This window comes from Schistocerca serialis, chromosome 4, assembly GCF_023864345.2.
Source record: "Schistocerca serialis cubense isolate TAMUIC-IGC-003099 chromosome 4, iqSchSeri2.2, whole genome shotgun sequence".
Lineage (NCBI taxonomy): Eukaryota > Metazoa > Arthropoda > Insecta > Orthoptera > Acrididae > Schistocerca > Schistocerca serialis.
Genome location: NC_064641.1, coordinates 348,035,602 through 348,049,004, shown reverse-complemented (window position 1 = coordinate 348,049,004; position 13,403 = coordinate 348,035,602). Strand labels below are relative to the sequence as shown.

At 42.6% G+C, this 13,403-nt stretch overlaps 1 protein-coding gene across 1 annotated transcript in view; it reads right to left on the bottom strand.

Annotated features, from left to right (window-relative positions):
* LOC126474119 (juvenile hormone esterase-like) overlaps positions 1–13,403 on the bottom strand; it is an 87,153-nt gene that overhangs the window by 41,362 nt on the left and 32,388 nt on the right. Inside the window, exon 2 of the mRNA XM_050101549.1 lies at positions 8,709–8,846. Coding sequence (XP_049957506.1) covers positions 8,709–8,846 — 138 coding nt within the window. The remainder of the gene's footprint in view (positions 1–8,708; positions 8,847–13,403) is intronic.

The following is a 13,403-nucleotide window of genomic DNA, read 5'->3' as shown; positions in this document are numbered from 1 at the left end:
ACCTAAGACATTTGCGATTTGGTTTTTTGTGATACTATTATTGGTATCACATTTAGGGCTATCTAAAAAAAGTCCAGAGTTAATTTTTGTTTTTCTTCTTTGTATTTTGTGTATACTGTAATTGTACTAGCGCATGTTTCCGTCATGTGCATCGGCACACTACACAGTTGAATATCTCGTTAGGGGTTGTTGGTAGTGTGTTAGTCTCTAAATGCTTCGGTTAATTAACTTCTACGTGATATTATATGGTATAACGCAGTGGAAAATGAACAGGGGCTGAGATTAGTCTGTGTATATAGAAAGTGAATTGACCAAAAATGGCTAATTGCTGCGTTGAGCGCTGCTAACAGGCCTGTGGATCCTGGAAATTTCTGTATCACGGAGCCGTATAATGTGCAACATATAATCGGTTTCCCCCTACTGGAGAGCTCTAGGTTAGCCTATCTCTGAACGGAAGGTGATGGTGTGAACTGGATGGACAGTTGTATCCTTAACCATTCTGGCAACAGGTTCGAAGGGCTGTCCACTGTTAGTGAAACATCAGAGCTCCAATGGGGTGCCTCATCCGTAGTGACAGAGACCGATTTGCAAGCCTGGAAAATTACTGAGTGTGGATGTGTTGGTCACTGGAAACCCCAAAGTGTTGTATCACATATCAGTAAAGACCGACCCGAGAAAGTATGCCCAGTACAGTGCGTCTCCGTGGAAGAATAGTATACAGCTCTATAGAGATGGTCGTATCAGCATTGTGAGTGAGCTGAGAAGGCGTGCACGAATGTATATGCTAACACTCAACGACCTGATAGACAGGCAGTAATAGAGACCGCGCCTAGGGTCCCCTCAATGGTGTGTATTAGATTAATATAAAAATGAATTTGGGAATTACGATTCGCTTAAGATTTATTGATCTGCAGAATGTATACAATACGATAACGAAGTTGTGGTTAGCAACTCAAAATTTTGGTGTCGACCACAGTTACGTCCAGACAATGACACTTGTATGAGGCTTGTTACAGTATGGTAACAGTAGGTAAAAAAATTCCCGAGAATTGTAACTAAGGGTCTAAGACCGCGACGTTGTTGAAAGTATACCTAGAAGAAGTTTTGAAAAATGGGAGGGGAAATGTCGTGGAACAGGAATATAGTAATACAACAAGTACGGTAAACATCACGCATCGCCGATGACAGGTCCTGATAGCGCAGACAAAGACGACTTAAGTTACATGTTCAGGAAACGACAAGAAGAATTCTCAAAACGGGGAGTAAAAAGAAATAGATAAAGATGGAATACACGGTAGCCGGTAAACATGGAAGAAACGACTTGGATGTACGATTCTGCAAAATAAAATTGTGTGCATATTTAAAAACTTCGGCGTCGTTCTTACAAAAATGAAAGAACACGCACATAAAAATGAACGAGGAAAAAGGAATGGCCAACTGAACTCCTTGCTATGGAGAAACAAAATTACGAGTACAAACAAAACAAAGGTCTTGTTGTACAAGTTAGTCATAGTCGATGTCATTAAATAAGGCGTTGAATACGGTAGGTGTTAAAAAAGGAGAAAAATCTGTTGATGTGCCTTGAGATGAATTTTTGGCGAATTATGCATTTGAAGCGAGCGGTCGCATAACAATTTCGGCTACCCGTGCACTCTTAGGTACAGACCCTACTTCAGAAATGGTGCAAATGGCTCCAAGCGGTATGGGACTTAACATCTGAGGTCATCAGTCCCATAGACTTAGTACTACTTAAACCTAACTAACCTAAGAACATCACACACATCCATGCCCGAGGCAAGATTCGAACCTGCGACCGTAGCGGTCGCGCCGTTCCGGACTGAAGCGCCTAGAACCGCTCGGACACAGTGGCCGGCGACCCCAACTTCGATACGTCATCGTCCATGTGTCATTAACCTCCATTCGGATAGTTACTTTAGATTCACGTACATTTGATCAAAAGTCGATAGCCTACAATCGGCGGATAAATACGATATCGTAGTGCCTGTGTTTGTAAGAAGTATGATGCAGTGTTGTTTCGGACACGCGTGCACATCCAAAGTAGCTGACACTGCGGCGGCTGCAGTCTATATTAAATACAGGAATTGTATTTGCAGTTGCGAAATATGGGCAACATCCGATTGTCGCACAGAATGACAGCATCGGAAATTTCAGCCCGGCTGGACACGAACCGGGATTTCCTGCTTGTCGCGAGCGACAACCTTAACAGTTCGGTTATCGGAGACGATTCACGAACAGACCTGATTTAGGAGTACGTTTGCGTGCAGTTATGGATCGACTGTTAAGTCTCGCTCCTGATTGCATCGGCAAGGAAGTTGCAGCACTTACTACTTATGCGACAGCTCTGGTAGCGTTGCGTCAAAACATTAAATTTTTCTAGTTAGTCAATCGACCAAAACTGCATGTGTGTAGGGTCCAGGATCAAGTTACTCATTCGGGTAATCATGTTACTGACTGCAGACAGCTAAAAGTGAGCATGGAAAACACCAGCTTAATCCATGTGTTGCTTACCCAACTTCAAAATTGCAGGTGTGTTGAGTGTTCTGCGTTTAGATGATATGGTGGGGGCGAGTGAAGAGGGCACTTCGGCTATTATTGAGTTAGCACAACTTAGTGGGTCTTGAAGGGGAGGGAGCCGAAAATAGACCCGTCGCCGAATCTTTCACCAACTGTCCATTTGCTTCATGGAATAGCCAAACTTTCCGTTGAACAGGTTGCGCGGGTTGAGTTAAGGCTAACTGCGTGATTTGAGTATCATCCCAATGTCTGGGGTACCTCACGTGCTATTCTCCAGATATTGTATAAGTCGTGGGTTGTTGAGCAGATCATTTTCAGAACTTTTCAGGGAAGTGGTAGTTCCGCGACTTGAGAAAACGGATTATCCAGCTGAAATTATCCTTCCGCATTTAAAGTGAACTTGAGCGCAAACATTACTGGAGCGTGCGGTCCCCTGGTGAAACCCTGACAAAACTTATGGAAGAGATTTTCGGGACGGTTTCTGCGTTACAGCTACAGGTCACAGAGGGTGAAGTCGACAAGAATATATTAGAAGGCATGAACTCAGATGATCGTTTACGAGTGATCTTTTCACGGAACACCCTTATCTTTATGGACCTAGATGCCTTCGTTGCATCCATCAAAGGCATGTGGCTTGCTGATGATCAACGTGCGGGTTTAGAACGCCGGACGGTATCTGTGATCACCATTCCGAGAGAGTCTAAGCCGGAAGTTTCTTTCTAGTGTGGCCATGGGCGATATTTTAGTCGCGAGTGTCCGGTAAAGTATGGACCACGGTGAAACAGTGGACGCCATCAGAAACAGGCAGTAGGGTATACCCCTGCGCCGCCCAGCCCGTGAGCTCACATTAGGATGATAACAGGTCAGATATTCCACTAGATTTGTGCAGAGCCTAATCAGGAACCCGTGTGCGCCTTGTTTGATCCCCGCCGTCTCCGTACTGGATTACAATTGTCTTCTCGAGTTTAGAGCAATTTGCAAGATGCCCTTAAATCAGAGACGTTAGGCTGTCAATGAACAGATGTTGCCTCAGTTAGGTGAAATGTACAGGAAGCTTAGCATTCACGATTTCTCATGGCCTGTTAATTTGTGTGGCAATCTTCATTTGGGGTTTTACTTCATACAGTGGACTAGTTTGGTTCTTGATTAGACTGACAGAGTTTTATTTTGTAAATTGCGCCCGCCCTAGTGAGAGGCTAGTGTTACGTTCTTGTAAAGGTTTTTTAGGTGCATAGTATTCAGCTCAGCACTTGGATTTGAAGGGTAGTCACCTAAGACTGGTGGAAACTGGTCAACTTTTAGGGATTGTTTGTCATTTTCCTGATTCTCTTACTAGTAAATTAGGGGTTACCAACAAAATTAATAAGATCCCCCAAAGGATGAGATGCTGGTGCGGCAAACTTAGTATAGCCTTTCGTTTCCCAGGAAGAAGAGTTTTCACGGATTAGTGAATGGCTTGCTCCGTGATGGGACGATTAGATCTTCAACCAACTCATGTGGCTCCCCCATATTTCTAGTGCCTAAGGGGCTAGGGAGAGACTGCCGACTGGCCTTGGGCTATAGCGTGTTAAATCAAAAAGTTGTTCTGGAATTCTCTCATTTTCTCGACCTCCATAATAGTGTTACGTGGTTTCGTGTGTGTGTGTGTGTGTGTGTATGTGTGCGTTTTCCTTTACTGCGCTTGACCTCCACCAATCTTATTACCAGATTCCATTGGCCGAAAATTCTAAACACGTTACCGCCTATTGTACAAACTGGAATCTGTATTAGTGCAACGGGGTTCCATAGACGCTGTCAGCCGGAGCTGCAGTCACACATCTTAGATACTCTGCTGGGTGATCTGAAGCTTAAGTCTCGCTTAGATTACTTGGATATGTTCTTTATAATTTCACACCTGTTGAGCACCTTCAGCATATGGATGAAGTCCTGCTTTATCTTACAGAAGCTGGGGTCACCGTTATGCTATCTGAAATCACATTGGCTAGGACACAGATTTCTTTCTGGGACACCTATTCTCAGAAGACGGTACGATCGACCAAGAGGGGATACGGGATTTTCGAATATTTCCTCTCGTAAGAATAAGAAATGGTTGCCCAGGTCTACTGGACCTGCCAGTTTTTATCGTAAATTCACGCACAACTTCGCCCAGTTGGCAGCTTCTCTTAATAACTTGCATAGAAAGGGTGAGGAATTTTAACTGTGATGAAAGTCATCAGGCCTCCTTTCAAGCCATTAAAACGGATCTCAGCAACCCTGCTACGCTGGCAATTCCCAATTTTGAGCTTTCATTCACTGCTTAAACCGATGTCTCTAATTCTGGTGTTGCAACCATCCTCTTGCGAGAGCATCACTGTGAACGCCACCCAGTCGCTTACTCATCGACGAGACTATCCCCAACGGAGTTTAAGAACTTCATGTACGAGTTGGACGCTCTAACAATTATTTTCAAGTAGGACAAGTACAAATTTTATCTAGAGCACAGGGAGTTTGTATCAGTGAACGGTAACCAAGACCGGAGCTGGGTCTTAGCAAGAGCGGAACCGATACAGAGTTACTAATTCAAATTCAGAAACAGACTCTAAACGAGACGTGTTGTGCGTAACGGTGTGACTTAGCGTTAAAATTTGTACAGCATACGTTTCTGGAACAGTCAACATGTTGCTGTCTCCTACATATATTCCACATAAAGACCATGAAGGTACAATTAGACTTAAATATCGTATGAACGAACAGGAAAGATGGGGAGTCAGGAAGTACGCCCCTCCCCCTACTTCCCCCAACCCTCCCACGTTACACAACACAACGTGCCTTGCGATTTACAGACGTAGAGTCATCCACTATTTAACGACTTTAATTCTGTTTTCACCACTCTTAAAGTTGTTTATATTATTCCACTTACACATGTCGACTACGCTCAACATCCTCGATAATAACTTTTACATATCCTTGTATTCTTCGCCTTCCTCTTCGAGTTTTATACTCCATTGTTCCTCTTATTTCGAGTTAGAATTTGCTCAGTGCAACCGTCGATAACATATCATTTCCTCTGTTTAGTTTTCTCTACAAAGAAACAGCGTAAAATTGTGTATCTTCTATAATATTATTTTATTTAGATTTATTATCAAACATAATGATGGCCTTGTAAGCTGAAAAGGGACTGCAGAACGTCAAAACTTCTGCGCTGTTCATTTATAAATGTAAATTTGTTCTGGCAAGTAGTGACAGATGAATGAAGCAGCATGATCTGTTGGGTGTCTTCCCTCTTCTTCCGCACTGACTCTGCGAATTGACAGCTGACCGAATATCACTCACCCAGTAACACGACCATTACCTGTACATTTCTTCAGGAAACTTCATTCAGTATTTTTTTTAGTGAAACTGTGTCTGTTAAATACCAGCTATCTTCTCAGCTCAAGATTATAACAGATTATCGCGCTAAAGAAGGGGCAGCAACACATGTGTCTATTCATTGATTGCCCCATCATATATTGCAATAGGAGACAGAAAGTCATATTTTAATATCGGGATTCAGTCACTACGGACAGACTGGCTAGAAAATAAAACCAAAGGAAACATTTCTTTTGACATGTTCTTTTTCATTGCACCGTTATTGCAGGGGGAATCGGTGCAAAGTAAGGGCATAAGTAACACTGTATTTTATATTTTCTATTATTCATTATTTCTTGCCGTGTAATTAAGATGAATTCAGAACAGAGTTAATGTACACTCAGGAGACAAAAGGCACGGGATAGCAATAAGTAAATATACAGAAAGCGGCAGTACCAAGTACACAAGTCATAAAAGGATAGTGCATTGGCGGAGATGTCATTTGTACTCAGTTGATTCAAATTAAAAGGTATCCGATGTTATTTGGACGCACGGTGGAATTTAACAGTTTGAACGCGGAATAGTAATTGGAGCCAGACGCATGGGACATTCCGTTTCGGGAATCGTTATAGAATTCAATATTCTGAGATCCACAGTGTCAAGAGTGTGCTAAAAATACGCTTCAGGCATTACCCGTGACCACGGACGACTTAACCACCGAGAGCAGGAGCGTTTGCGTAGAGTTGTCAGTGCCAACAGACAAGCAACACTGCGTGAAATAACAGCAGAAATCAGTGTGGGACTTAACAACAAGCATATCCGTTAGAACAATGTTGCAAAGTTTTGCATCAACGGGCTATGCAGCAGACGACCAGTGCGAGTGTCTGCTAACAGCGTGATATCGCCTGCAATGTCTCTCCTGGGTTCGTAACTTTATCTGTTTGACCCTATACGAATAAAAAAACTATGATCTGATCAGATGAGTCCCGATATCAATTGGTAAGAGCTGATGATAGGGTTCGTGTGTGGCGCAGACCCCACGAAGTCACGGATTCAAGTTTTTTGCAAGGAACTGTGCAAGCTTGTGGTGGCTCCATAATGGTGTGGGCTGTGTTTACATTGAATGGTCCAACTGGTCCAACTGAGCCAATCATTGACTGGGAAGCAGCCGTTCATGGACTTCACAAGCAGTGATGGAGTTCTTATGTACGACAATGCGCCATCTCACACGGTCACAATCGGCACAATTCTAGCGAATGATTTGGTCACCCAGATCCCGTGATATGAATCCGATCAAACATTTGTGGGACACCATCGAGAGGTCAGTTCGTGCACAAAATCCTATATCGACAACACGTTTGCAACTCTGGACGGTTGTAGAGGCAAAGATATCATCTTAGTACATAGAGGGTGGTTGGAAATTCCTGCTACAGACTTCTAGGGCTTGTAGAGGAGAGGGAGTACATTGTATTTTGAATAGGAACCCATGTCCGGAAACGTCATCCAACGAGGCTACAGAGCGCCAAAGTTACAGGCGCGGGCGTCTGTAAATGTATGTATACACGGGGTGGTTCCGTGATGATGTTACAGACATTCTGCTATGATGGAGAACGATAAATGTATTAATTTAAAGTAAGGATCCCTGTACCGGAAACGAACGAGTCGAAAGTTATAAACGAAAACTGTTCTGATACCTCTGACAGTTGAATACATGTACCGGGTCTTGTGTTGCGAAGATTGTAGGGTTGGTAACTTTCAGTGGTGGTAGTGTGGACATAAACGAGAAAAAATTTCCAGTAAACGTGGGCTCTAAATTGCATACCTGAAGAGCCGACATTTTTTTCTCGTTTTTGTCCTCACTACCGCCACTGAACGTTATCAACCCTACACTCTTCGCAGCACAAGAACCGGTACTTGTATTCAGCTGTCAGAGGTATCAGAACGGTTTTCGTTTATAACTTCAGACTCGTTCGTTTCTGGTAAATGGATCCTGACTTCAAATTAATACATTTATCGTTCTCCATCATCCTAGAAAGTCTGTAACATCATCACGGAATCACTCCGTGTATACGTACGTTTACAGGCGCCCGCGCCCATAACTTTGACGCTCTGTAGTCTCGTTGTCTGACGTTTCTGGACATGGGTTCCTATTCAAAATACGATGTACTCACTCCCTCTACAAGTCCTAGAAGTCTGTAATGGGAATTTCCGACCACCCTGTATAATTGTGGGACAGATTTCGTTCCACTTAAGCCTTCTTCAAAACTTTAAATCTCAAATGATTTCTTTTTAAATATTTTTAGGGAATTTGTGCATGTTTCCACCACTAAAAGCGTCATATTTCTGGCTGCCTGGCCGCGCGGGGTAGCCGCGCGTTCTAGGGCGTTTCGTCACGGCCCACGCGGCTCCCCCAGTCGGAGGTTCGAGTCCTTCCTCGGGCATGGGTGTGTGTGTTGTCCTTAGCGTAAGTTAGTTTGAGTTAGATTAGGTAGTGTGTGAACTTAGGGACCGATGACCTCCACAGTTTGGTTCCATAAGACCTTATAACAAATTTCCAAAAAAGGAAAATAACTCAGTAAGTTCAAAATGGTTCAAATGGCTCTGAGCACTATGTGACTTAACTTCTGAGGTCATCAGTCACCTAGAACTTAGAACTAATTAAACCTAACTAACCTAAGGACATCACTCACATCCATGCCCGAGGCAGGATTCGAACCTGCGACCGTAGCGGTCACTCAGTAAGTGATGTATACCGTTGGAGGATGGCTTTAATGGGTCGAAAGTAGGACAGAGTTCGTGTTATCACACAACAATAAAAATAAAGTTCAATGGAGAGTATACTTTACCGCTGGTGTGAACACATTAAGGTAGAGGCAGTCCTCAGCCCCAATTGGTGAAGAAGAGAAGGCTGAATTTTGTGGGCACACTGGCCCTGCCACTGTAGCATCACGAATGTGGACCCACGCATCTGGAGGCTGCGGACTCTGCAACAAACAGAAACAGAAATTCGTACAGCTGCATTATCTCATTCTGCTGCCCTGGATACATAAGGTCGTCCTGAAAGCAAGAGCAGTCGACGAATACTGGAGCCACAACTTTGGATTACCTGGTTTCTTGCTCGTAGTGCGGAACGGTTGTCTTGATCATGGAAGGGTATTATTTTTCTTTTGTTATGAGATTGATGCTATTGTGATAGGTTTTACAGAAGTGAGAAAAAACATGGAAACGGCTGCTTCGTGGAGTTTCTGGGCAGTAAGTCCTGTTTTAAAAAAACCGTGTAGCTGGCTGATGTCTGAGTTTTAGCATCTGTCACTGCATGCAGCTGTTTTTGGTTTTTCTGATGAAGACACACAATGTCAGTGTCGAAACCAGTCAGACACTGTTGCAACCGATTGGCTGTATTATACAAATCACAGTTTTAACAATGACCATTCTTACATTTCTCATGACTGTAACTAAATGAAAGAACTGATATCTGCTTGAACAGAGCTTACCAAAGTATGCCATGAATAATAAGCCGAATTACTTCCGCATCCGAAGTTATATTATACAATCTTGCAGTTCTCCTCGCCTCTTTCACTTCATAAGATGCGTACTCTTTGCCTGATAACCACTGGCTGACTCCTGCCACACAGGAGCCTTGCAGTTCCACCGCCATATCCACCTTTTCTATTCCCGCCTAGCCAGTTCCGTTGCGGAGGGACTTCCCTCCAAGTTTTACTCGATTACAAACCTATTTCAGCAATGCATGAACCAGTAACACAATTAAAGTTTTAACTTTTACAATACTTTACAGTACGTTAGTTTTGAAATTACACCCAAAGATTAATTACAATTGTATAACTTATGACAAACAATGAATAAAACATTTACATCGATCTTACACGAAAGAGCATGGTTACACAGAAATCAAACTGACTAAAACCAGACAAACATGCTAGATAACAGCATTATAGGTAATTTCGGAAATAGTGTCACACATGCCCCATGCTTCAGTGACCCTGCTGGGGATGCGTCACTGAAACATCCACAACTCCTCAGACTGTGTTGGGCGAGAAAAAATAATTACAAGCACATCACAACAGCAGACATTTTACACAAACAGCAATACAATGATAAAGAATGTCATTTCACCTCATTGTGTGAGTGATCTGGTATAAAAATATTTGCATTTTATATAACATTTCGCCGTGGAGAAGGCTCTTTCTTTCTCGGTTCTGTGTTTAATGGCTCTGAGCACTATGGGACTTAATTTCTGAGATCATCAGTCCCCCAGAACTTAGAACTACTGAAACCTAACTAACCTAAGGACATCACACACATCCATACCCGAGGCAGATTCGAACCTGCGACCGTAGCGGTCGCGCCGTTCCAGACTGTAGCGCCTAGAACCGCTCGGCCACCCCGGTTCTGCGTTTACTTTCGGTTCTTCTTTTGAAGTTGCTTCGTCTGGTGGCACAGAACAACATTTTGTCACGGCTTCCTCGATTTCTGTTACTACAATATTTTCGTCGTCCGAACTGTCTTCTTCTATATTTGACCATTCTGCGTCAGTGTTCGATTCCAACAAAAACGCTTTTCTAAGACACGTGTTATTTTCCACATGCGACCTATTGTCGGGAGTTAAACACTCAGTGTCACCGTTTTCTCCTAATGTTAATAGTCCTTTCTTTTTCCACAGCAGGCTCTTTGTCTGAATTGTCGTCCTCATCTTCTCTAATGAAGTTTACCTTTACTTTGCATTTTGTGTGGTCTTCGTGAAAGTCAGTAATTCTTAAATAGCCCCTGTATCGACTTCTTCCTGTTTTCTGATAACTGTTTGTTCTTCTGGCGAATCGTTAGTCAGGAATTCTTCGTTAGCAACGCTGAGGATTTCATCTTCTTCGATTCTCCTCACTATGATGTTATTTCTTTTCTTACTATTGGGCCACGTCCTATTCTCCCCGTCCCCTTTTCTCCTGTCACTACGACCTAACCCTTTGGTCGTATACTTCCTTCTGAAATTCTCCCACTCATACTGCTTTAGCTCTTGGTACAGATCATCGATCTGTTCACACCAACTAGTAATCCCTGACAACTCATTTTCGCAAACTTTATCTTTTTCAAACTGTTGTAGGCGCTTTCTTCCTCACTTACGAACATGTTCACGTTTCCATTTTGCCACACTGTCGTTATCTGCCGAAGCAGGTTCATTGCATTCTACCATGAAGCCTTCGTTCTGTTCTACTGCCATAATTACAGCTTCCATACCAACAGCTGATCGACCTGAGGTATTGCTCGCTGGCGAGCTCTCTGTCCGCATGCTGGTTCACGTTTCATCGCGTATCTGCCGTGACACACTCCTGAGCACCAGTGTTGTTTTGATTGCAGCGACCTTCGCTTCACAGTCACTCTGACGATCATTAGATTCATTACGTCTACGCCGGCATATTTTATTACGTTTGGACCGTGGAAATCTGTCGTCGTGGTAATGTCGCGGTGCAAATCCTCTTTCGGGAGCGGCTGAATTACCTCGATCTCTGCCCCTACCTCCTTCAGCAATATTAACTTGATACCTATCGCTGTCAGTTTGTTCATTGTCATTGTAATCAACTATATTGTTGTTATTATGGAGATAATTACGATGACTTCGCCAATGATATTCATCCTCTAGTCTTTCTAAAAACGCAGAAAAGCTTTTATAATTGCTTCCTAAGTACCTCTTCGAATCCTCTGGCAGCCTTTTCCACAGCTCGCATATAATCTCCAAGTCGAATGGTTTAATTCTTAAGTGCGTCAATTTTCGGTACCAGGATACACAGAAATCTTTGTAGAGTATGTGCCTCTATTGTGATATACGACAGCCATAATGAATCCTCGCCATAAACAACCTTGTTTTGCTTCTGACCAGTATTCCTCGATAAACTTTTGTTTGAATTCGTTAAACGTCATCTGGTCAGTGTTCAAATTTAGTCCCCATCATCTGCTAATTTTAATCTTTTCCTGATCTGTCAAACATTTAGAAAAAATCCTTCCGCAGTTTTTCAGAACGTCCAACGGGTGTCAGCCAGTATGTCTTTTGGCAGGATCAAAGCGTTCTTTACTCTCTCATAGTTTGTTATGACGTATCCTGTCAATGACACAACTGAATTTCGTTCATATTTTCTTTTCAAGGTCGCAGACCTTACCTTGAATTTCTGAAGTGTTTAGCCTACGTTCCCGTTCACAAATATTCAACTCTTTGCTTACTGATTTCTCAGAATCAGCCGCTGTCTCCTTCAAATGCGAGATTTAATTTCTACATTCGTCAACAACTTGAGTTTTCAGGGCGAAAACTTTTTCGACCACTTTCATTACTTCTAAAAGTTCTACTGTTTCTTGGATTTTTATGACTTGTAAATCGAATCTCTCGTTGATATGCCACTGCATAGTGGCCATATTGGTATTTATGATATTTATTCCAAGTTTCTTGTCTTTCACTGCAGTACTCAAAACATCTACTTTCTCATCTAGATTTTCGATTTGTTTACTCATCTTTGTACCCTATGTTTTCATTTGATTATTGAGGCTATTAAAACTATTTGCCTGTGTTTTTTGTTGATTCTCAAGACCGCTAACTTGTGCTCTGACTTGGTTGTCAAGACCACTAATTTGACTATTAATGCTGCTACCTTGTGCATTAAATTGTGTACATAAAATTTTAACAAATCACTCATGCGCAAAGGTTTTGACCCTCTTGCTCTACATTATCTTCATGTTCTGATTCTACCTCGTGCTTCTCGAAAGGTACTTTCTCTACTTTTGGAGAACTGAACATATCAACCGATTCATTCGCATAACCACTATCTTCCAGGTAATCTTTCTCATTGGTTCCATCCTTTAGTGCCTGTTTTCTTTGAGACGGGCTCATCTGAAGCGGATCATTTATGCACGCATGGTATGCTACGTAAGCCAGTTGCCGTTCTGTGCTGCTATCCGGCCCATTGATGTTTCTTGGTACGCCCTGTACTGTCTCGTTCTGTTCTCTTTGATCTACTACTGTTTTTGTATCCATTTAATACTGAATATGAATTAAAGTTTACTTTCTAAACTCCCGCAATATTTGCTACTATTTGTTTTATTGAATTTACTCCAAGTTCGTGCCGCTGGACATTCAGTGCCTGCAATACACTCCTGCGCTTAGAACGTATGCTACGGTCTGTATTGTGATGTGTAACGAGCAAAAGAATGTCCTCCCCCAACAGAGCCGCTTAGTGCCGCCCTGTCAAGTGAAAAGCCACGTATAACTCTCTTCCCCTTACAAACCAATAACTGTCTTTGGGAAAAGCCACTTATAACAGTACCGGCTGCTATTAACTTAGTAATTTGCCGATAACGTTATTGCTGTCAAGTGATTTTAATTTTGTGAACTTGACGGTGTGTATCGGACTAATTTTATTTACCTAAAGTTTTCTGTTGAAAGAAAGCAGTAGCAAGATAAACGGCAATCGAACCAAAGTTCTGTTAGTAATCAAGTAAACTGTAGTTGCGTAAAAGGAAACGGTCACCAGCCTAATGGGGTA